We start from the raw sequence: 24851 nt of genomic DNA, 5'->3' as shown, positions 1-24851 counted from the left end.
ACAGTCCTTTAAAAGAATATTCAGAGTTAATTTCCTTTAGGATTGACTGGTTTGATCTTCTTTCAGTCCAAGGAACTCTCAAGAGTCTTCTCCAACACAACAGTTTGAAAGCATTAATTCTTTGGCACTCAGCATTCTTTATGGTCCAACTTTCACATCAGTAAATGACTATTGGAAAAAACCATAGCTTGACTAGATGGACCTTTGTTGGCAGAGTGATGTCTCTGCTTTTTAATATGCTGTCTAGGTTGATCATAATTTTTCTTCCAAGGACCAAATGTCTTTTAATTTCATGGCTGTAGTCACCATCTGCAGTGATTTTGGAGCCCAAGAAAATAAAGTCTGCCACTGCTTCCACTTTTCCCCCTTTTATTTGCCATGAAGTGATGGGACTGCTTGTCATCATCTTAGTTTTTTGAATGTTGAGTTTTAAACCAGCTTTTTCACTCTCCTCTTTCATCCTTATCTACAGGCTCTTCAGTTCCTCTTCACTTTCTGCCATTAGAGCAGTATCATGTACATATCTGAAGCTGTTGATATTTCTCCCAGCAATCTTGAATCCAGACTGTGATTCATCCAGCCCAGCATTTCACATAATGCATTCTCCATATAAGTTAAATAAACAGGATGACAATATGATAGCTATACACTGAACAATGTCGAATTTGTGATCTCTGAAGAAGAAGATTTAGCTTTGGGACCAGGGACCAGGCTTGATCACTCAAGAGCTTTTGTGTAGCAGAGTTTTATTAAAGTGAAAAAGGACAGAGAAGTTTCAGCATAGACATCAGAAGAGGGAGTGCCCCAGTAGGAAATGGTGACCCACTCCAGTGTTCTTGCCTGGAGAATCCCAGGGATAGGGGAGCCTGGTGGGCTGCCATCTATGGGGTCGCACAGAGTCAGACACGACTGAAGCAACTTAGCAGCAGCAGCAGCATACTTTACCAGGCCCACTCCCACAATATACAAGATTAGTCAGAAGGTTCATGTCCAGCAAGATACGTTGCTATTATATAATCATTAGTGCAGAGCTTAAGGACAAACATATCCTTGAGCAAGATGAGTTATTTTGTTGTGTAATCATTAGCTCTAGGCTTAAAGAAAGTTAGTCTTAAAGATTGTTGTCATAACAACTCAGAGTTTAAGAAAAAATGTCTTATGTGACTAAGATAAAGCAATATAGAGAAAAACCATTTGTGCCTTTTCTCCTCCTCGAGGGCTCCAAGACCTCTTCCTCCTTGAGGGCCCTAGACTCCTTATCAACCTTCCTAAGCCTTAGCTCTCTCAAATCTAAAGCCTTGTCTTACTCCTTTCCCAATTTTGTACCAGTTAGTTGTTCCATGTAGGGTTCTAACTGTTGTTTTTTTGTCCTGCATACAGTTTTCTCAGGGACAGGTGGTTGTCTGATCTTCCCATCTCTTTAAGAATTTCCCACAGTTTGTAGATCCACATGGTCAAAGCCTTAAGCATAGTCAATGAAGCAGAAGTAGATGTTTTTCTGGAATTCCCTTGCTTTGTCTATAATCTTACAAACACTGGCAATTTTATCTCTGGTTTATCTGCCCTTTCTAAATCCAGCTTGTACATCTGAAAGTTCTCAATTCACATACTGTTGATTCCTAGCTTGAAGGATTTTGAGCGTAATCTTACTAGCATGGGAAATAAGTCTAATTGTATGGTAGTTTGAATATTGTTTGGCATTGCCCTTCTTTGGGATTGGAATAAAAACTGACCTTTTTCAGTCCTGTGACCACTGCTGAGTTTTCCAAATTTGCTGACATATTGAGTGCAGCACCTTAACAGCATCATCTTTTAGGATTTGAAATAGCTCAGCTGGAATTCCATCATCTCCACAAGCTTTGTTGGTAGTAATGCTCCCTAAGGCCCACTTGACTTCACACTCCAGAATCTGTGGCTCTAGGTGAGTGACCACACCATCATGGTTATCTACATCATTAAGACCTTTTTTGTATAGTTCTGTATATTCTTGCTACCTCTTCTTAATCTCTTTTGCTTCTGTTAGGTCCTTATCATTTCTGTCCTTTACTGTGCCCATCCTTACATGAAATGTTTCCTTGATCTGTCCAGTTTTCTTGAAGAGATCTCTAGTTTTTCCCATTCTATTGTTTTTCTCTACTTCTTTGCATTGTTCATTTAAGAAGTCCTTCTTACCTCTCCTTGCTATTCTCTGGAACTCTGCATTCAGTTGGATATATCTTTTACTTTCTCCCTTGCTTTTCAAGTCTCTTCTTTCCTCATCTATTTGTAAAACCTCCTCAGACAACCATTTTGCCTTCTTGCATTTCCTTTTCTTTTGGATGTTTTTGGTCACTGACTCCTGTACAATGTTATGAATCTCTCTCCATAGTTCTTCAGGCACTCTGTCTACCATATCTAATCCCTTCTATCTATTTGTTGTATGTATATGTCAGTCCTAATCTCCCAATTTATCCTTCCCTCTCTTGGAACTTGCTATTCTTTTCCTTCTTCCTATAAGAAAATGATCATCTTTAGTATTTCACCTAAATAATGATTTAGGTGAAATAATAAATACAAAAGTGCCTTAATTCCAGCTGAGGAACTCATGAGGGCTTGGAGCAAATGTTAGTTTTTCTATTTCTCTAGTATTCTGAGTAAAATTGATGAGTTCATATGTATTTATGACACAATTGCACGCATGTTTTGGGTTGAGTTAACAATTACAATTACTCCTCTTCTTTTGTTGTTTTGAATTATAGCCAAGGACCTATTGCTTAGAAATGATTGGGGAGGATGACTACTTCACTTATGGGCATTGTGCTGATGATTTCTATTAGTTGAGTCATGAAGATGTATGAGACACCTGAGGCTGTCAGTTTACATATGCATATTTATTATATGCATTATATTTATATGTGTTACTAGAATTTAAAATACCCGTTTCCAATTTATTTTCTTTATTTAACTTTAGTCAGCTCTGCATCATTAAGTATTAGTTCTACAGAAAAGGGAAACCAGAACCATCTTAATGAGTTTTATTTGAAAATAACTTCCATTAGTATGCAAACTAAACCTGTATTTTCAATGATTATTGTATATTCCAATTTACCATATATTTATTAATAGTATATACTTATTATATTTTTCCAATTCTTTTATCTAATGCTGTGTTCTCTGCTAGAAAAGCTACAACTTCTTAGCTGTTGGGGAAACTGAAAACTGTCAAAAATGGAAAGAGGCTTTTAGCCGTGAGGGGTCATGGTTTGTCTTTTCTTGAGTGGAAGAGTGATGGCTAACTTCCATTTTGTTAAGGTACAATAACATAGGATTCGGAGGCAGAGTCTGCTTTGCTGAGCCCAGATGCTTTCCTCCTTCAGCCTTATCACCTCCTATTCTATAGCTGACACGATTTCCCATGGTATATGCCAATTCTGGTTTTATTGAGCATATGAATCTAAGATAATACAGTATCTTCTGTGGCAAACTATGTCATATTTAAAAGCTTTTTTTAACTTTTAAGTTTTCAAAAATGTAATAAAATGATAAAGTGTTCATTAAATATAAGTTAAAAGGAACTTATTGGTTTGTATTACTCAAATCTAACATGAACTTCATTAACAAAATTGTTTCTTTATTGAATCCTTATTTTGAGTGGATTAGACAAAACTAGACAAAGGTGAAGAATTTATTTCAAAATGCCATTCTAGAAATTTGTGGGGCAACCAACTTGTCTTTTCAACCTTTGACATTTATCTCTAGTCCTCCTAGAATATAACTAGTCTTCATTATCTCAGTTTTGAGGTTCTTCAGTTACAAAGGATATCTTAACAATTATGGATAATCAAAGTTTTATCAAAACATTTATATTCATATAAAAACCCAGGATGTTCTAGATAATTTATTATTAACATATCCACATCTGACAGTTTTGTTATCTCAGGAAATTTCGGTGTAACCAAATTAAATCAAACTTTAATTCAGTGCAACTGAATTAAATCAAACTCACTAAAATGAGTGAAGAACTCCCATTGAGGTATGTCTGTGTGTGTAGAGACACAAAGGAGGGAGAGATTGCCTTGCTTTGTGAGATGCGTGTGGAGAGCATCTGGAGAAAGGCTAAGCAGAGGTGATTGTGGAGTCATTTGGCCTCATTCAATAGATTTTTTTCCATCCTGTGAAACCTGTGCCCTGTAACATTCTTGTCCTCTCTCTCCCCCTTTCATTTTCTTAGCTATAAAGTACAAATCCACGTGCAATGCAGGTGGTGCAGAAAACATGGGTTTGATCCTCGGTTTGGGAAGATTCCCTGGAGCAGGGTGTGGCAACCCACCCCAGTATTCTTGCCTGGAGAATCCCATGGGTAGGCTCCTCTGCCCTACAGTCCATAGGGTTGCAAAGAGTTGGACATGACTGAAGGGACTGAGTACACACGCAGCACAAAGTATGATTGATCCAGAATTACTATGTGGAAATGATTCCAGCCAGAATGTGGAATGATCTCGTGGCACATTTGGAAAGAACGAGCAGGGCTCACTGAGTTCTTAGCTCTCTGTCGTCTACCCATGAACCTCCTCACAGGGAAGAGTTCTTGTGTTTAACTCCCCCAGGCCCTGGGGAAAGGGGGCAAGACCAGCCTCAGCTAGTGTTGGCAGGACTGAGTGGGACAAAAGCCTCCAGCTCAGGTGCCCCGGTTAGCAGGATCACGTGATGAACAGACCTTGAGTCAGGCCACCCAAGTAGGTCTATCTTAACAATGAAAATGATTTTTGTTCAGAGTCAGATGAAGAAGAAGGATGATATTCCCCTTTAGATAAGCAAAGCTACCTATTGTTATTTCTTACCCTTATGATTTTTTTTTCTTATTTTAAAACTTCATCTTTTTTAAGAGAATCATTTTTAGGGTATGAGATGGCCTGTCGTTTAGTTCAGTCTTGTAGTTCTTAAGATGCTGGCAGTGCATTGAGAAGAAGTTCCCCAGGGATGAATACAAGTAGAATTAGGACATTTATTTCCAGTCAATGGAGAAAAAACAAGTTTAAGAGGAGTCTGTATAATTTATCCTCAAGTTCTGGAATTCTGGGCCAAGCTGGAGCCTGTGAAGTTCATGCATGTGTTCTAGAGTTTGAAGAGCCTACAGTTGGCTCTTATCAAGGAGATTTTGATTTGGGAGCTGGCGTTGGATAGGGAAAAAATATCCACCACTTTCTACAACATCTTTTGTCTTCATTACATACGCCAATGGGCTGTTCTATAGTGGTGCAGCCTCCGTCTTTGCACACCCCTTTCAGCAGATTACACTGTTTCTGTCCTGGAATAAGGCCAGTCCTTGCTGCACAGAAAGAGATTTAACAACGTCATTAATTCACCATCCATGTATTGATAGTGTACATAAAGCAATGCATTTACAGAAGAACAGCTTTGAGATAGAATAAATGATATTACCTATTATTACTGATACCCTTTATCTATTTCTACACAGTTGCTGGTGGTTTCTGAGGCTCCATTCTGTTTGGGTACCTCAAAAGATAATTATCTCAGGATTAGAAAAGAAGGAAGCTACCCTACACTTGAAACTCCTTCTGTGGCAGAACCAGGAAGAAAGAATAGTGGAAGTAGTGTTTAAAAAAGGAAAGACCTCTCAGGTTCATAGGCTGCCTAAAACCTGTAGATGATCCTACTTTAAGGGTAAACTGAAACTCCTGGGTGATAGAGATACTAGTGATCTACCACTTTCCAGTATAAAGTCTGGCAGACTTGCCCTTTTTGTTCTTTTTTATTAATTTGTTTGGTTTTGGCTACACTGTGTCTTTGTTGCTGAGGCCAGGTTTTCTCTCGCTGTGGCAAGTAGGGGCCACTCTCTGTTGTGGTGCAGGAGCTTCTCCTTGCAGTGGCTTGTCTTGTTGAGGAACATGGGCTTTAGGGCGCTCAGGCTCAGCGGTTGTGACACACAGGCTTACTTGCCCTGTGGCATGTGGGATCTTCCCAGACCAAGGATTGAACCTGTGTTCCCTGCATTGGCAGTTGGATTCTTAACCACTGGGCCAGTAGGGAAGTCCTTGCCCTCATTCTTGAAGCACCCCTGCAGATTTAGCATTGGCTTATGTAGCTTTTACTGGTGCGTAATGCCATGACACGCGTGGCACATATTCTGGTATAAACTACTGCTGTCTTCTAGGAGTCTTCTTGCCGTTCTTTGCAGACACTGTGGTTTCTTCTGCATTAGGGAAATTACACTGACTTCTTCCTTTGCCAGAAGTATTGAGGGCTCCTTGCAAGTGGTTTATCCATGAACACGTACCTTCTAGTTTTCAGCTCAAAAGGCATACCTCAAGAAACTCTTCCCAGATGCTGCGAATCAACCATGACCACATGCTTCAGGCACTTTTAATACTCTGTTCCTCTTTATTGTACTTGGAAAAATTTATAATTATAGATAAATTTGTTATCATTTACCTAGTGTCTGTCTTTTGTACTGTGGGAAGATGCCCTTCCTTTTGCTTCCCACTGCATCTTTTGTGTTTCCCACAGCCCATGGGAAGTAGCAGGCACTCAGTACACACTCCTTACCACTGAATGCAGTTACGTATTCTTTGACACCACACACAATTTGTCTCTTATTCCTTCTAAAACTTACTGGCTCCAGCCTGTTTTTGACTGTCTGGTCCCCACTCTTGGATATACAATCGTATTTGTGGGTCTCCAGTCCTAGGAACTTCTCTAAATCTTAGGCCTAGATTTCTTGGAGTCTTATTTTCCTGTCAGTTATTTCTGGTCTTTGTTTTAGGATAATCTTTTTAAAAATTGTTTTTCACCCTATGACTGAACCACTGCCGTATCCTTTGTCCTACTCCAGTGATGACTTTTGGCTGGATCTTTACTTCCAGGAGAACTATCCCCCTTAACTTTTTCTTTTTTAATTAAAAAAAAAAGTCCTTAACATGGGGTATGTATGACTTTGGATGGAGACAGTAATTTATGTTTAATTGAATTTAGCTTAAGTGGTGGAAAGCAAGCATGAGCAAAAAATTAAAAATAAAATAAAATATTCACTAATTAATCATGCAGACATAATTGTCTTGAGGCAATTGCTTTCAGCAATCTGAGAATTTATCTAATTTTAAGGAACACTGATCAGGAAAAGCTACAGACTAGTGTAAGTCATCCGAATAATAATGCCAGAGTATTAAGCCAATTGGTCATGCCAATTGGTCATGCCTACCACAAACACTGAAGAAAAAGAGTTTAGAGTTAAGTGAAGTAACATGTTTCAAAGACACTGTGACTCCCCAAAGAGGAACCTTAAAAATCTTCTCAGGTTCCTCAGTGTCTAATTAGGAGATTAAAAAGCCTGCAATCAATTAGAGTTTCCACTTTGTGGGCATAGATTAATGGAAACAACACTGACCCAGATTAAAAATACTTGGTTCAACAATGAGGTCCTACTCGAAAACACATGGAACACTGCTCAATGTCATATGGTGGCCTGGATGGGAAGGCAGTTTGGGTGGAGAATGGATTCATATATATGTACGGCTGAGTCCCCTTGCTGTCTACCTGAAACTATCACAACATTGTTAATTGGCTATAGTCCAATATAAAATAAAAGTTAAAAAGAAATACTCAGTTCCAGCTGCGGTGTTCCCCCTACCTATGTGATCTTAGTGAAAACATTCTTTATATGGACATGGATCTTCTTATCTGTAAAATTAAGAAATTAACTATTAAATTGCCTTCTATCTTTAAGTCCTTAACATTGTGTAATTTTATATTAGCCGTCACTACAAGTGTGTTATCTTCTGACAGAACTGAGGGCCAGATGAGAATTATGTGAACTCCCTCAAGAGTTCACAAATCAAGGGGACAACTATACATCAGAGTTCCTAAGATATTCATAGATCAGGTAAAGATCAAACAAGTCAATATATTCGATTATATTTGAAAGAATGTTATAAATGATTCAAGGAAAAGAGAGAGTTACCCAAATGAACCCAGATGTTGAGGGGTGGAAATACCCTGCCGTAAACAGTTTTACAAGGATCTAAATGACCCAGCCTGAAAATGACACGTTCCCTTTCTCCTTCATCTGCACTTTAATATTCCAGCTTCTCAATCATGAGCACCAAGGATGTAACTCGAACTGTTAGAATTCCTTCCTGCTTATTTTCCATTATGCTTAAAATTTTGCCACTGAAGCGCCATCCCAAATTTCTGTGCTTTTTCCAAATTCCCCTGCCCCCTGTTGGTTTTTAATAACTCGATAGAATTCCTTTTTGTTGTTGTTGTTGAGTTGTCTTACACACTAACTTGCACCCTTCACAAATATTCCTTTGCCAATAGACTCCAGGTCACGTTCATTCGCTAACCAAGTCTGACCCAATAGCTGCCATTTCCACTGTCTCTTTTGGAGATGGGGGCCCTTGTCAAAGCTACTTGATTTGTATCCTTGTGTCAGATGTCAAGGCTTCTCCCCCCTTCCCCTATATTTGAGCCCCCCTTTGTAATCATGGAGCTCTTGGAACTTGTTTTCTGTTGATGTAAATCCTTGTCTTTCTTCCCGATTTGGACCCAATGAGTTCTAAGGAGGACGCTCATGTTGGACCTCTGTATCCCTGAGACTGTGCGTTAAGGTCTGAGTCAAGATGGCCATGGTATAACTCAGTGTCTGAGTAGGTCTCCTAAGAAACCCAGCTCTACAGTTATTCGCCACCTACCTTTTGGTATTATAGCCAAAGAGAGAAGGAGAACAGAAAGCAATAAATGGAGTCTCATGGTTGAATGCCTGGTAGAGCAGTGAGTGATCAGGAACAGCAGGATACAGCACCTTTTATCTACTTCTGCAGACCAAGAGTCCTTTTAGTCACTGAAGCTTAACAAGGAAGAAAATAAAACAGCTTCCGTTGGAATGTTTCCAAACCCTGGGCTCTCTAAATTTGGTGACAAATTAACCTAACCACTGGAGACCAGATGGCTTATCCTGTACTTTTTCTGTGGGCTTTCACATTTTTCAGAGGTCAGTATCTCTGACCAGCATCTTTTGAAGGCTCGTTGAGTGCAAAGTCCTGGTTACCAAAAAGTCCTCTGTGTTGCAAGGGGACTCTTTATCATACCAGGAAGAAAATAATTGAATAAGGTCCATTTCTGGAAAAAAGAAACTGTACTTTTAAGTTATTTCTTTAAAAGAGAGGCCAGTATCACATATGTATTATGTTCTTAGTAGCATCTGAAAGGTAAATACACTGAGTTCACATTGAAAACTAAAATTTTCTCATCCGTTATAACCCTTTGTATAATTGTCCCATTTGACAAGGTTGGTGAGAACAGAAGAGTCAAAGAGCATAATATTTCCTCAATCACCATGTATTGTCCAAAGACTCAATGCCAAAAACTTAAGGAGACATGCAGCCTTTCCATATAGCCAAAGCTATAGTTTTTCCATTAGTCATGTACAGATGTGAGAGTTGGACTGTAAAGAAGGCTGAGCACCAAAGAACTGATGCTGTTGAACTGTGGTGTTGGACAAAACTCTTGAGAGTCCCTTGGACTGCAAGGAGATCCAACCGGTCCATCCTAAAGGAAATCAGTCCTGAATATTCATTGGAAGGACTGATGCTGAAGCTGAAGCTCCAGTACTTTGGCCACCTGATGCGAAGGACCAACTCATTAGAAAAGACCCTGATGCTGGGAAAGATTGAGGGCAGGAGGAGAAGGGGACGACAGAGGATGAGATGGTTGGATGGCATCACCGACTCAATGTACATGAGTTTGAGCAAACTCTGGGAGTTGTTGAAGGACAGGGAAGTCTGGTGTGCTGCAGTCCATGGAGTCGCAAAGATTCGGGCACAACTAAGCAACTGAGCAACAACAGTCTTTCCACCTACCATATACAAACAAAGTATATGCCTAAAGCCTTTGGCCAGTAACCAATTGACCTAAAACCAATTTATGGCTTTACAATACATTTATCTAAATTCACTTATTTTTGCCTTTATAAGCTTTCATATGTAATTTCTTTGAGGGGATATTTTTCTATACTTTTATGTCTTCTCTTATGACTGTCCTGTGCTTAGTTACTCAGCCGTTTCCGACTCTTTGCTACACTTTGGATGGTAATCTGCCAGGCTCCTCTGTCCTAGGGATTCTCCAGGCAAGAATACTGGAGTGAGTTGCCATACCCTCCTCCAGGGGATCTTCCCATCCGAGGGATCAAACCTGCGTATCTTCTCCTGCATTGGCAGGTGGGTTCTTTACCATTAGCGCCACCTGGGAATGTTTATTAACTAATGTGTTTACTTATTTTATGTATTTTTACAAATTGAGATACAGCTGACACAGAACTTTGTGTAACTTTAAGGTGTAGAGTATGTCAATTTGATACATTTGCGTATTATAGTAGGATTGCCACCACTGTGTTAGCTAACACCTCTCCTAGGTCACCTTTTTCTTTTTCTTTTTTCTTTGTGGTGAAGACAAGATTTAGTTTCCCATTACTTTGAAGTTTATAATACAGTATTATTGACTACAAGCACTATTTTGTGCCTTAAATCTCCAGAACTTACTTATCTACTAGTTGTAAGTTTGCACCCTTAAATAGGGAGAAGAAAATGGCAACCCACTGCACTATTCTTGCCTGGAGAATAGCATGGACAGAGGAGCCTGGAAGGCTACAGTCCATGGGGTCCTAAGAGTTGGACACAACTTAGCGACTAAACCACCACAGCCACTCTTAAATAACATCCCCCTAATTCCCCCACCATGGTCCCTGGTAACCACCATTCTGCTCTCTGTTTTTACGAGTTTTGCCTTTTTACATTCCACATAAAAGTGGTATCATACAATATTTGTCTTTCTATGTTGGACTCACCTCACTTTGACATAATGCCCTCAAGGCACATCTATGTTGGTAGAAATGACAGGAGTTCCTTTTTTTCTCATGACTGAGTAATATTTTATTGTATATGCACACCATATCTTCTTTACCCATTCATCCATTGATGGACACTTGGGTTGTTGTCACATCGTGGCTATTGTGAATAATACTGGAATGCTGGAATGTGGGAGTGCAGATAATTCTTCAAGATTCTGATTTTATTTCCTTTGTGTATATACCCCAAGGTGAGATTGCTGGATCATATGGAGACTATTTTTACTTTTTGAAGAACATTCATGCTGTTTTCTGTAACAACTGAATCATTCTACATCCCACTAACAGTGCACAAGTTTCTCTTTTCTCCACATCCTCACCAACACTTGTTATCTCGTCTTCTTGATGATAGCCATTATGGTAGGTGTGCAGTAATATTTCATTGTGGTTTTGATTTGCATTTCCTGATAATTAGTGATATTGAGATTCTTTTCATGTACCTGTTGGTCATTTGTATGTTTCTTTGGAAAAAGCTGTTCAATTTCTTTGACCTTCTTTTTAAAAAATTGGGTTATTCAGTTTTTGTTTTTGAGTTGTATGAGTTCTTCACATATTTATACATATTAACCCTTCTCTGATGTATCATTTGCAATATTTTCTCACATTCTGTAGATTGCTTTTTCATTTTTAAAATTTTTATTTATTTGTTTTTGGTTGCACTGGATCTTCGTTGCTGCATGCGGGGTACTCTGTAGTTATGGCGCGAGGGCTTTCCATTGTGGTGACCTCTCTTTTTGTGGAGTATAGGTTCTAGGTTCAGACTCTCAGTAGTTGTGGTTCATGGGCTTAGTTGCTCCATGGCATGTAGGATCTTCCCAGACCAGGGATGGGACCCATGTCCCCTGCATTGACAGGCAGATTCTTATCCACCGTAAATCCATCTTTTCATTTCTGAAGATTGTTTCTGTTGCAGTGCAGAGCTTTTTTAGTTTGATGTATTCCTGCTTGTTAATTTTTTCTTATTGTTTTTGGTATCACATCCCAAAAAAATCTTGTTGCCAAGGCAAATGTCAAGTTTTCCCCTGTTTTCTTTTAGGAGTTTTATGGTATAGGATCTTATGTTTAAGTCCTTAATTCATTTCAAGTTAACTTTTTGTGAGTAGTATAAGGTAAGGGTACAATTTCAGTGTTCTCCATGTGATTATCCAGTTTTTTCAACACCATTTGTTGGAGAGATTGTCATTTCCCCATTGAGTGTTCTTGGCTCCCTCGTCAAACATTAGTTGATTTCATAAATACTACATTATATGCTGAAAGAAGGGGAATCTTCAGTACCGAACCACACTTCCTTAATCATTGAAGTTTTACATGTGACTGAAAACTGACTCCTTCTAAGGACAACTTTGAGGTATGTAGTTGAACTCAAGTCCTAAGGGCATGCAAGGAAAGTGAGACCTTATGATTCTAGGGAAGAAAGTGAAGTTGTAGTCAGAAGTTGTGACACATCGAAAATCTATTTAAAAGGGGTATTGAAAGCATACCCTTGAAAGAGGTTACTATGTTTTTTACAGTAAAAAACGTTTAGGTTCTAAAAAGGAGAATTATTTGTGTAGAGGAAAACAATTGAGAATCTCTAAGTTATCACAATGTTTCCTCATTGCAGGAGGACATCGATATATTTTTGTTGTTAACTGAGGTTTTATTTGTTAGTACATTTATTTCTGTTGGTCTTAAACTTTCTGTTCCCTCCTTTTTGATCTCATCTCTTTGCAGTTATCTGCCATGCACTTATAATACTTATAAATCACCTCAAATTATTTCCTCTTGCCTCATTCCAGTTTTCTCCCCTTTCCCTATTTATATCTCCTCCACTCCCGGATCATTTCTAGATTTGGTTTTTGCATTTTCTTTGAACTCTGTGTGTCTATTTAATTGCACTGTATATAAAGATATCGTCATCTTTGCAACTTGTTGGTTAATTTTTTTTATCTTTCTGTGACAAATTTTTAAATATTTGTTAAGTAAATGGGCTTTCTTACTTTTTTTCCTATGTTTTTCATTGGAGTATAATTGCTTTACAGTGCTGTGTTAGTTTCTGTTGTAAAATGAAGCAAATCAGCTATATATATATATACACACACACACACACATATATATATATGTATGTAAACCCCTCTCTCCCACCCCACCCCCATCCTACCCATCTGGGTCATTGTAGATTGCCCAGCTGAGCTTCGTGTGCTTTATAGAAACTTCTCACTAGCTAGTTTACACATTGTAGTGTATATATATCAACCCCAACTTTTCTTACTTTTAAAGAGATTTTCTGGATCTGAAAATGAGTCTCAAAGCAGTTATCAGGGTAGATGTGAACTCACTATATATATATATAGGCGAGGGATGATAGAAGTTGATAATAAAAACAATAATGTTTAATATATACATTCTAAAATGTTTAGACACAAAGACGTTTCCTTTTCGATGATTTTTCAAGTTTCATTTCTCAGTCTTCTTACGGGGTGCTTGATAATCTGAATAGACAATGGGCATTGGAACTGGCAAAAGAATCCACCATGCACAACAGCATTTCCACCTTCTTCGGCAGGTGCCAAGTATATCCTCTGTCAATTTGCAGGTGTCTCTTCTGCAAACACCATTCAGATTGAGACAGTGGTTTACTGCAGATGATAAACCACTTCTTACTGCAGAAGAATCTGTAAGATCATTTGTCCATGAAGGGAACATAAACCTGTAAATTTTGGTGTGAGATTAAAAGAGTTCTAGGATGAGCATTTCTACATGGAGGAAAGAAACTGGACAAAGAGTCCATCCAGTTGCTTCATCACATGCACTGACTCCTTTTTGCCCAAGAGCCAAAACAATGACAAAGTGCTCCCTCCTTTCCTTATATGTTTTGTCTTCAAATGTAACCTTGGTAATGTTGAACAATGATGGGACGGACAAAATGTATGTTCTAAATACACCAATGTCCTTATTTTCACTCCTTTATATGGACCTTCAACCAGTATTTCCCAAATGTCTTCTATTCACTAGGCATTTTTTGCACTAGCAATAGAACAGTGAGAATGGCAGAAATATTTCTATTTCTCATAGCACCTACAGTCAGTGGGGAAAAGCTGACCATACAAAAATAGAATAAGATAATTTCAGAAAGTGATAAGTGGTTAGAACACAATAATAAAATAATGGGCCAGTTATAGTCTGGAGGATGGAGTTAATAAAAATGGACTGATAAAGGCTTTCTGAGGATAGCATTTGAACTGAGATTTGAGTGATGAAAATGAGATAGACAAACAGATATCCATGTGCGGAAATGATAGGCATATAGGGAACAAGGTCCCTTGCTTAGTTTATTTGAAGAACAGAAAGACCTGTGTGGATGGTGCATATTGGGGAAAAAAATAACTTTGATAAGAAATAAGGTGGCCTTGATTTAACAGAGTCAGGACATTTGGGGCTTGTAGGTCACAGGAAGCTTTTAGACTCATATAGTTAACATTGCAGCTTCCTTCAGTCAGCTTCTCGGTGCTCAATCTTCTTTAAAAATGGCATTTTAACCTCATATTTCCTACAATCCATTTAGATAAGGGGTAAGGGAAAGTTTCAGGAAAAAAGACCCTGTGAGTACTTAGTTGTGGTACCAGCTTATTCTACACTAATAGAAAGAGGAGAGTGAGAAAGTTGGCTTAAAACTCAACATTCAGAAAACTAAGATCATGGCATCTGGTCCCATCACTTCATGGCAAATAGACGGGGAAACAGTGGCAGACTTTATTTTGGGGGGCTCTAAGATCACTGCACATGGTGACTGCATCCCATGAAATTAAAAGACACTTGCTCCTTGGAAGAAAAGTTATGATCAACCTAGATAGCTTATTAAAAAGCAGAGACATTACTTGACCAACAAAGGTCTGTCTAGGCAAAGCTATGGTTTTTCCAGCAGTTGTGTATGGATGTGAGAGTTTGACTATAAAGAAAGCTGAGCACCGAAGAACTGATGCTTTTGAACAGTGGTGTTGGAGAAGACTCTTGAGAGTCCCTTGGACAACAAGGAGATCCAGCCAGTCCATTCTAAAGGAGATCAGTCCTGAATATTCATTGGAAGGACTGATGTTGAAGCTGAAACTCCAATACTTTGGTTATCTGATGAGAAGAACTGACTCATTTGAAAAGACCCTGATGCTGGGAAAGAATGAAAGTGGGAGGAGAATGGCATGATGGAAGATGAGATGGTTGGATGGCATCACCAACTCAATGGACATGAGTTTGAGTAAGCTCCAGGAGTTGGTGATGGACAGGGAAGCCTGGCATGCTACAGTCCATGGGGTCGCAAAAGTCGGACACAACAACTGAGTAACTGAACTGAGCTGAACTGAATAGAAAACCTCTCAATCTCTTCATGTTTCAATATTCTCAGAAAGAAGTAGAGGTTATTTTTTCTTTCCAAATTAGATATGATCTACCTAACTCAATGGACAAGGAAATTTTCATCATGAAGTGTATCAATCAGAGGAAAAGTAAATTTGTAGACATTCTCAATGATCCTTTCAATTAAATCTTAAGAAAGTAAAAGGTACTAGAAAGCTGAAAATTGGTCATTGTGTCCAGACCATTATTTCCTCCCAGTAACTTATATGGTAGAAAATTTAATTTACTAAGTAGCTCTCTAGTGGTAGAGCTAAATAAACTAGCCTTCTAGTAAAAAAAAAAAAAAAAAAATCTATCTAAAGCAAGAGTTAGGAAACAGATAGTTATTAGCTTCACTTTGGACTTAACCTATGTGTTGATAATTTGCATAGTGTCAATATTTTACCCCTCAAGAAATAATACAAAGTCCATTTAATAACGGATGAAGTCTATTAAATAAGTTATTTTGAGTGTAATCTTGTTAATTATATTTATATTTCTCCATTGAGGCCATTCCTAGCTAAGAATGATAAGTCAGTATTTTTAGATTAAAATTTGGTGTTATGTTCCTGTTTACTGTAACAGAATGACACAGACAATATACTCACTTGGTCAAGTAACTGAAACATGTGTTTGAAGGGGAGAATGAAAAAGTAAATTAACATTGACACTTGGTAAACATTATTTTTTAAATAGGAAGAGAAGAGTATTGCTTTAACCAAGTTAAAGTTTGAACACAAAAATCCAGGTAATATTTCATAGTAAAATATAGCTTTAATTCCATGAAAATCAGAAATAAGAATGTTCACAGTCAATATTACATAAATATAGTTTTGAAATGTTGAACCATGCCATGAGTCATAAGAAGGAAAGTCAATGACTACTTGAACCCTTCCTTCAGTATCTCCCCAGATGCCATGGGAATGATGTAAGTAACATTTTTACAGAATGTTCAGGGGTGCCAGAAATCACAGGGCACCACCAATGCACCAGAAACTGAGAAGTAACCGAAAGACACAAACCAAATATGATCAAGTTGCAAGAAAGATTTAAACTTTGGCCAAGATTACAAGTTCGATGCTCTCAAGCTACTGCTGTTATAGAAAAAGTAAACCTTAGAGAATATCTGAAATATTTCTACTCTTGAAAATGGTATGTTAATGTCCTATAATACTCTCTTTTTCAAGGAAAAAAGTCTGTGAACTGAAACTTGAGCAGTGGGCCCCTTATATTGGTCAACTGGGTAGGTGAAGGGTTTCCTGGAAGGTCAATGCTGTGATCACCAGTCCTAACATGGGGACTGACTCTTGGGTTTTGCACATTGCTATTTGGTTAAGACTGGAACCCAGGAACTAAGAAAAGAAGGGAAGAGGTTTACAGTGGTAGCTTTGGATGGCTACAAAAACACGTTTTCTATTGAGACCATAAGAACATAGCATACTGAGTATAGTAAATGAATTTATTATGAAAGATGATCAGGAAGGAAAGACATTGTGGGTACAGATTAATGTAAAAATAACATGTTTGGTCCTTCAAGGACTAAAGATAGGGAATCATCTACGTGAGCAAATAATTATGTTCTTTACAAAGAGTACAAGTGGAATAATTTACAGATAGCTTTTTTTAAGAGCCCCTCAGTGATCTGGGTTCTCAAGGAAAGCTAATTAACTAAAATCCAAAGGTGTAAGGACCTACCACAAGGGAGGGGGAGTGAGGCCACAGAGATAGCAGCGTGGATGGTTTGTCTTACAGTCTTTCGGGCTCCTCGGTCATAGAGTCTCACATTTCATGTGACTGCCTCCATTTCCCAGCCCAATCATTTTCTTCCCACATCACACATGCATTAGTATTTCAAACTCTGTTATCCTCTTAATTGCCTCCAATTTATGTTGAGGTACCTACTCTGTGCAATGCTACTTAACATAAGAAGCCCTTCCTAAAATGTGGACCAGCGCTCGATCTTCTGAGTAATCCCTCCCTAGGGACTCTAATTCTCTTTCTGAAACCCTCTTCTGGGTCCGTGCCATTTACGTAGCATGGCCCAGTGGCCAGTTTAAATGAGAAAGGTCTGGGTTATGCCTTAGTTCTGATACAGTGATAAGTGCTTCTTTCACTTTGCAAAGATGTCTAGTTCAGATTTTAAAAATGTTCATCCTCCTTCTATAATCATGGCTACACCTCTCCCATAATGAGAGTTGTGCTCATTATTATGCTGATTTGTCAGTTCCTTCAGGAGGCAAACCTACAGGACAGAGTTCCCCAGGACGCACCCTCTGCACTAAATCCTGTCAATAGGTCTCTGTCCATCTGTTTCTGACCTACTGAATAGATATAACGATAGATGCTGATGGAATCCAGTCCTTTCCGATCTACCTGTCTACTAATGGGTCACTGTGCCTCACCTAGACATCCCAAGCTACAGAGTAAGGATAAAGCCGAACATGATGCCATCCAGCATTCAGCTAACAGTGAAGGAACGGTCTCTCTACCGTCTTCCCCTGTTGTCATTCTATTAGGGTTATGAATCTGTAAGACTGATTCCAGGGTCTTGTCTGACCTTCCCAACAGCTTTCTGAACTGTGGACCCAGGTAATCAGCCGCCACCTTACCTGGTGATAAGAGGGTCAAGAAGAAGACCTCAGAGAGCAGCAGGTGGAACCTCATGGGGGAACAGCAGCTGGAGGGAAGGAGCGTCAGTATGGCTCGAGCTGGCAATCGCTGGGCGGGCAGGTCCGTGGCCTTTTATGATGTCCCCTGGGCCTGTGGTTTTTCCATGGTTAGTAGAGCCTGTCCAAAAGAGAGTTAACTCAGTCTTTAACAGGAAATCTCCAGGGAAAAAAGTACATGCTGTGGTGGAAACTCAACAGATGAGAAAGCAGAAGCTGATGCCGTGGGTTTCCCAGATTCAGGATATCCGAGCTGTCTGCTGTGTCCCCTTATGGAGAGACCCTCCCAGCAGGGGGTTGATGACTTTAGCAGTCAGCCGATGAAGATGTAGTCAGTTCCTCTTTATGTTACATGGAAAATAGAAATTGAATTCTGTTTCACATTTATAATATCTAGAATTGAAAGTGTTTGCACATTTTGCCTTTAAAATTGCTGTTTTAGTTGCTCTGCTGCTGCTGCTGCTGCTAAGTCACTTCAGTCGTGTCCAACTCTGTGCAACCCCACAGACAGCAGCCCACCAGGCTCCTCTGTCCCTGGGCTATACAGTCTTTTAAAAAGTATTTATTTATTTTTGGCTGTGCTGGTCTTCGTTGCTGTGCGGGCTTTTCTCTACTTGTGGCAAGTAGGGGCTACTCCCTAGTTATGGTGCAAAGGTTTCTCATTGCAATGGCTTCTCTTGTTTCAGAGGCGTGCAAGCTCTAGTGTGCTCAGGCTATTAAAGTTGGGGCAAGTGGGCTCAGTAGTTGTGGTTCCTGGGCTCCACAGCACAGGCTCAATAGTTGTGGCCCATGGGCTTAGTTGCTCTGCAGCATATGGGATCTTCACTGATCAGGGATTGAACCCATGTCTCCTGCATTGGCAGGCTGATTCTTTACCACCAAGCCAACAGGGAAGGCTGTTCTATAGTGTTAATGGTATTTTTAACCTAGTTGATCTACCAATTGTGAGTCAGGAAATGTCTGTGTTACTCTTGGCTCATTTACTGTGAAGTAACTAGACCCAGAGAACCCCATGGACAGGGCAGCCTGGCGGGCTACAGTCCATAGGGTTGCAAAGAGTTGGGCATGACTGAAGAGACTTAGCAGGCAACTAGACCTGTTACCTAGATTTCTAGGACGATACAGCAATAGTATCAGTAACGGCAGCAGGAGAAACAATAGCGGTAGCAGTTCTGTCAGTCAGGATCCAGCCAATTAGAACAGAGTAGTGCTTTGGTTTACAGAGGGGACTTACATCAGGATTTGTTCAGAGAGAATGCCGAGGGAACCCAGAAGCAACTGCAGGCAGTGGATATCACCCCTCAGTGAGACAATAAAATGGAGGAAGCCAGGAGCCAGGGGAGGACGCCTGTGGTCCTCAGGTGTTGGAGGAGGGGGCACGCTGCCCAGCTGTGCCTCTGCAGACCTGAGGGGAGACCTTTCAGAGTCAGTCCTCAGGTCTATGAAAGGGATATTGACTAGCTATTGCAGACACCTGTTTGAGGACATTGTGAGATGGGTTCTGTAACGCCATGAGAATGTGGACCCAGGAGGCCACTGTTGCTCCTGGATGCAAGCCATTGTTGCTATAGCAACAGTGACAGGAACAAAAGTAAGGAAGTCCATTCCCCCTTCTTCAAGCTCCAACTCTCCCTGGAGAGTCCATCCTTGAAGTGATGGAGTCAGCAAAGGAGTCTGGGAAATGTGATCTGAACCTTCCTGGTCCCCGAGTTACTGGGAAGCATGGTGTCAAAGAGGGCAACTGGAACAAAGAGACTGGGGAAGTGACGCCACAGTGGATGCAATGTTAGAAAGTTCGAGCAGTCAGATTTTTTTTTCAACATGCAGATGTTTCATGTGATTATGCTGTAAACTCATTCTGCATTTTTTAGAGTTTAAGTCACCTAGGGAAGCAGTGTTCCAGAGTGAAATACAAGGAGGGATATTGAACTGGGGATGATTCATTCCGCCAATGGGATCTGATGATAAGTGGGCCAGAAGGTGGTTAGACCCTGAAAAAGACTTAGAAGCAAAAACAAGACAGAAGTAATACGTAAGGATGAAAAACTCTATCAGTTATGCTGGAGTATCATGGCATCTGGTCCCATCATTTCATGGGAAATAGATGGGGAAACAGTGGAAACAGTGGCAGACTTTATTTTGGGGGGCTCCAAAAATCACTGCAGATGGTGATTGCAGCCATGAAATTAAAAGACGCTTACTCCTTGAAAGGAAAGTTATGACCAACCTAGATAGCATATTTAAAAGCAGAGACATTACTTTGCCAACAAAGGTCCGTCTAGTATGGTTTTCTAGTAAGGACCTTTACCTTCTAGTAAAGGTCCGTCAAGGCTATGGTTTTTCCAGTGGTCATGTATGGATGTGAGAGTTGGACTGTGAAGAAAGCTGAGCACTGAAGAATTAATGCTTTTGAACTGTGGTGTTGGAGAAGACTCTTGAGAATCCCTTGGACTGCAAGGAGATCCAACCAGTCCATCCTAAAGGAGATCAGTCCTGGGTGTTCACTGGAAGGACTGATGCTAAAGCTGAAACTCCAATACTTTGGCCACGTCATGCAAAGAGTTTACTCACTGGAAAAGACCCTGATGCTGGGAGGGATTGGGGGCAGGAGGAGAAGGGGATGACAGAGGATGAGATGGCTGGATGGCATCACCGACTCGATGGACATGAGTTTGAGTAAACTCCAGGAGTTGCTGGTGGACAGGGAGGCCTGGTGTGCTGTGATTCATGGGGTCGCAAAGAGTCAGACACAACTGAGCAACTCAACTGAACTGATGCTGGAGTATCTAAGAATCACTTTCCTATCCTGCCTGTCCATGAATTAAAGGCTCACCATTCTGAAGGATAGTTATGGGAGTGGGTAGGTGCCTCATACCTATTTAGGGCTTTTGTAGGGAGGCTACAACATGCTCTTGAGGCAAGATATTTACCCCCTTCTGGTTTCTGGTTCTTATCATTGTGTCAAAGCTTGTAGCAGAGTTTTTCAACCTCAGCACTGTTGATACTTTGGGTCAGATAATTCTTTGTCTTGAAGGTCATTTCTGTCATTGTAAGATGTCTACTAACATCCTTGGCTGGTAGCATCTTGGCTACTATTAATAGATGCTGGTAGCATCTTCCTGGTTGTCACAACTGAAGGTATCTCTAGAGACTGGCAACTATGTGCTGGGGAGAAAAGCATCTCCAGGTGAGAGGTCTGGTTCATAGTATCTAAATCCTCAGGCAGGGTTGTCTTTCTTCTACTTTTGGACCACTCCTTAGGGCAAACGTTTGGCTGTAGGTTATCAGATGGCAGCTGACTTTGAATGAACCCGGGTAAAAGTTGGGGTTATATGAACTCATCAGGAGCAGAGCCAGACAGGGCCTTTCCCATCACTCAGTACCAGGGCCCACTGTTTTATAATTCAGATGGTAAGGGCTGATGATGAAGCCTTCTCTGCATGACTGGAACTCCTCCAGATTTTTACCTGTCCCCATGGTGGTGCCAGGTCTCAAAGGTACCAGAAAGTTCTGGGGGTGGAAGTCGTGGTTACTCAGGAAGGCCGTGTTCTGTGTGGAGGAATATAGCAGGTTCTTGTAAGTGCATTCTATCCTGACATTGAAGCCTGAGGAGAAGAAGCCACAAGCTATTAGAAGTCAAAGGGAGCTATAAAAGCTGAAGACAGGAACAGAACTGACATTTGTGTTGTCTTTTAAGTCAGGTATATTGAGGTGTGTCTTTCACAGTAGAATTATTTTCATTAAAATTGAGCTCATTTCTATGAGTTTTTACACATGCATATAGCTGTATAACCACCACCACAATCAATACCTAGACCAGTTCTATCACCTACAAAATTCCCGAAATATTCTTCTGTATCTGACATCTCCTGTTCCCAGTCCCTGACAGCATCTTATCTTTCTGTCCCTATAGTTTATCTTGTCTTCTTATCTATTTCTGCTTAAGTGAGGTTTTGGTAGTTTTTTTTATTTCAAAGAATTCACCCATTTTCATTGATCTTGTTGGATTAATGTATGTAAAGCTATGCCTAATAATGTCTGGTTGTTCACCTTATATCTGTAGGATCTAATGTGCTTACTTTCATGGCTGGCATTGGCAATCTGTGTGCTTTTTGTCTCACTCTGTATCTCAGATCAGAATGGTAAGACATTTATAAATTTTATTCATCTTTTCAAAGAACCAGGTTTTGATTTCAATTTTGTTTTCTGTTGCTTTTCTGTTTAATTTCTTTTATTATTTACATTAATCTCTTCCTTTTCTTGTTTTAGATTTAATTCGCTCTTTGATTATATAAGCATTTGGATACTATAAATTTATTTCAAAATGCTACTGTAGCTTAATTCCATACATTTTGTTATGTTGTGTTTTTATTTTTATTTAATTCAAATCCTTAGCCATTTTTATCTAGAAGCATGCTGTTTGATTTCCTAATATATGGGAATTTCCCAAGTACTGAATATTGAAATCTGGTTTAATTCTATTAAGGTCAGAGTGTATTTTGCATGGTTTGGATAATTTTATGTTTGTCAAGACTTGTTTTGTTGCCCAGAATACGGTTTACTTTGGTAAGTGTACACTTAGAAAGAATGTTTATTCTGCTGTCATTGTGTCAAGTTTTTAAGCAATATTAATTGGATTGAATTGATATGCTTACAGAATTTTTGTTCTCATACTTTATTGATTACTGAAAAAGAAATGATTTTTTTACTGAGATGTAATTAACATATAATATTAGTTTCAGGTGTACAAAATAATGATTAAATATTTGTATATATTGTGAAGTGATCACCACCAAGTCTAATTAACATCCATCACAAAGCATGGTTACAAATTTATTCCTTGTAATGAGAAATTTAAGATCACTCTCTTAGCAATTTCCCAGTATTCAATACAGTATTTTTAACTCTGTTCACCATGCTGCACACTATATCCCTAAGACTTATTTATTTTATAGCTGAAACTTTATAACTTTTGATCATTTCATCCTTTTTACCCACCTCCAACACCCTCACTCCAATGACCACCAATCCCTTCTCTGAATCTGTGAGTTCACTGCCTTTTTTTTTTTTCTCATTTGAATTCCACATATAAATGAGATCATACAGTATTTAATTTATTTCACATAGCATAATGTCATCAAGGTCCATCCATGTTGTCACACACGGCAGGATTTCCTTCTTTTTTATGGCTTAATATTTCATCATACATCTAATATATATCATATTTTCTTTATTTGTTCATCTATCAGTGGACACTTAGGCTTTTCCCATATCTTGATTATTGTGAATAATGTTGCAATGAATATGGGAGTGCAGATATCTTTTTGAATTAGCATTTCTATATCCTTAAAAAAAAAACCCAGAAGCAGAATTGCTGCATCATATGGTAGTTTTCTTTTTAAAATAGCCTCTGTTTGCAAATGAAATGATCTTACATATAGAAAACTCTAAAGACTCCATAAATGGTTGTTAGAACTAACAAATGAACTAAGTAAAGTTTAAGAATACAAAATCAACATACAAAACAGCTGCATTTCTATATGCTAAAAGTGAACTCTCTGAAAATTTAAGACAAAAATTTTATTTGTGATAACATCTAAAACAATAAAATACTTAGGAATAAGTTTAACCAAAGAATTGAAACACTTATACACTGAGAATATAAGACAATAATAAAGAAATTGAAGAAGACATAAATAAATGAAAAGGTGTCCCTGAATGGAATATAGGTTGGTCATGAAAAAGAACAAAGAAATCCATGGATGAACTTTGAGAATGTATGCTAACTGAAGCGAGTCAGAGAAAGACAAATACCATATGATCTCATTTATATATGGAATCTGGAAAAAATTCAAACTCATAGAAACCACAGTAGATTGGTGGTTGTGGGGCATCAGGTGAATGGGTGAAGGTGGTCAGAGGATACAAACTTCCAGCTATAAGATGAATAAGTTCTGTCGGGGGAGCTGTGTAATTTCCTCGGTTCTGTCTCACCACAGCAAAGATTTGAAACGGCGGTCAGTGTTACAGCTCGGTTAAAGCTCAGAATTTTATTCAGCAAGCAAAGGAAAATACACTCTTGAGGCATGAGGGTGGGCTGACCCCAAAGAAGAGGCCCAATCTTGGCTCCGCTTTTTATATGTTTCATGTCCTCCCCCTAAGCCTGCTCTATATAAATCAGGCTAACCAGGAAGGCTGTTTGTTTCACCCTCCAGTCCTTGGATTTTCTTTTGTTCCACTTTCATGGGCTTTTTCCTATCTTTTTCTTTTAGTCACTGCCATTTTGGACTCCCTTTTCCTATTCTAACTACCTAACAATTCTGGAGATCTAATATACACCATGCTATCTATAGTTAACGTTTTATTATATAATTGAAAGTTGATAAGAGAGTAGATCTTAACAGTTTATATCACATATGCAAAAAAAATTCTAACTATCTCAGTTGATTATGAATTACTGTGGTAATTATTCAGTGATAAATATAAAACTGGGCAAAGGACCTGAATAGACATTTTTCCAAAGGATTCATACCAGAGGTTAATAGCTACATGAGAAATTGCTGAACATTACTATTCCAAACTCTTATCTATTGACCTTCTCCCTCTGTCTCTTTGCAGCAGTCTCTCAGAGCTATCTGAGGTGCTATCTCCCAGGTTGCAGTCCTCATTTTGCACCAAAATAAAACTTAAATCGCAACTGTCAAGTTGGTCATCTTTTTAGTTGACCAGCACAAGAGAGTGAGAATAAAACATCTAAACAAATAAAAAACTTCAGGAGGGCTTCAGTGCACTCTGGGTGTAGTGCAGTCGACTTGAGGTATGTTCATCATGGGCAAGGAGCATCGTTGGCCATCCAGACGTCACCCAAAATGGAAATGCCAGTCAAATCTTGCATTCAAGGAGATATCATCCACACC

General features: G+C 39.2%; 2 protein-coding genes across 2 annotated transcripts; both read right to left on the bottom strand.

Moving 5' to 3' along the window:
• Positions 1 to 5126: 5126 nt before the first annotated feature.
• On the bottom strand, positions 5127 to 8748 carry LOC113885012 (beta-defensin 130-like). The gene is made up of 2 exons (XM_027530122.1): positions 8687 to 8748; positions 5127 to 5304 (listed from the first exon to the last, which is right to left on the bottom strand). The coding sequence occupies exons 1-2, from the start codon at positions 8746 to 8748 to the stop codon at positions 5127 to 5129; spliced, it is 240 nt and encodes a 79-aa protein (XP_027385923.1).
• A 4588-nt stretch (positions 8749 to 13336) lies between these two features.
• LOC113884794 (beta-defensin 109-like) lies at positions 13337 to 17932 on the bottom strand. Its single transcript, XM_027529744.1, has 2 exons — positions 17878 to 17932; positions 13337 to 13542 (listed from the first exon to the last, which is right to left on the bottom strand). The coding sequence occupies exons 1-2, from the start codon at positions 17930 to 17932 to the stop codon at positions 13337 to 13339; spliced, it is 261 nt and encodes an 86-aa protein (XP_027385545.1).
• Positions 17933 to 24851: the final 6919 nt, after the last annotated feature.

Source organism: Bos indicus x Bos taurus, chromosome 27 (assembly GCF_003369695.1).
Source record: "Bos indicus x Bos taurus breed Angus x Brahman F1 hybrid chromosome 27, Bos_hybrid_MaternalHap_v2.0, whole genome shotgun sequence".
NCBI lineage: Eukaryota > Metazoa > Chordata > Mammalia > Artiodactyla > Bovidae > Bos > Bos indicus x Bos taurus.
The sequence above is the reverse complement of the archived record's forward strand: the minus strand, read 5'-3'. Positions and strand labels throughout refer to the sequence as shown.

Coding starts and splice junctions, on each gene's coding strand:
- LOC113885012 (XM_027530122.1), bottom strand. CDS start 8,748: ATGAGACTCCATTTATTGCTTTCTGTTCTCCTTCTCTCTTTGGCTATA. Junction 5,305..8,686: donor GCTATAATACCAAAAGGTAG/GTGGCGAATAAC, acceptor CTGTGCAGCAAG/GACTGGCCTTATTCCAGGAC.
- LOC113884794 (XM_027529744.1), bottom strand. CDS start 17,932: ATGAGGTTCCACCTGCTGCTCTCTGAGGTCTTCTTCTTGACCCTCTTA. Junction 13,543..17,877: donor CTTGACCCTCTTATCACCAG/GTAAGGTGGCGG, acceptor ATTCTTCTGCAG/TAAGAAGTGGTTTATCATCT.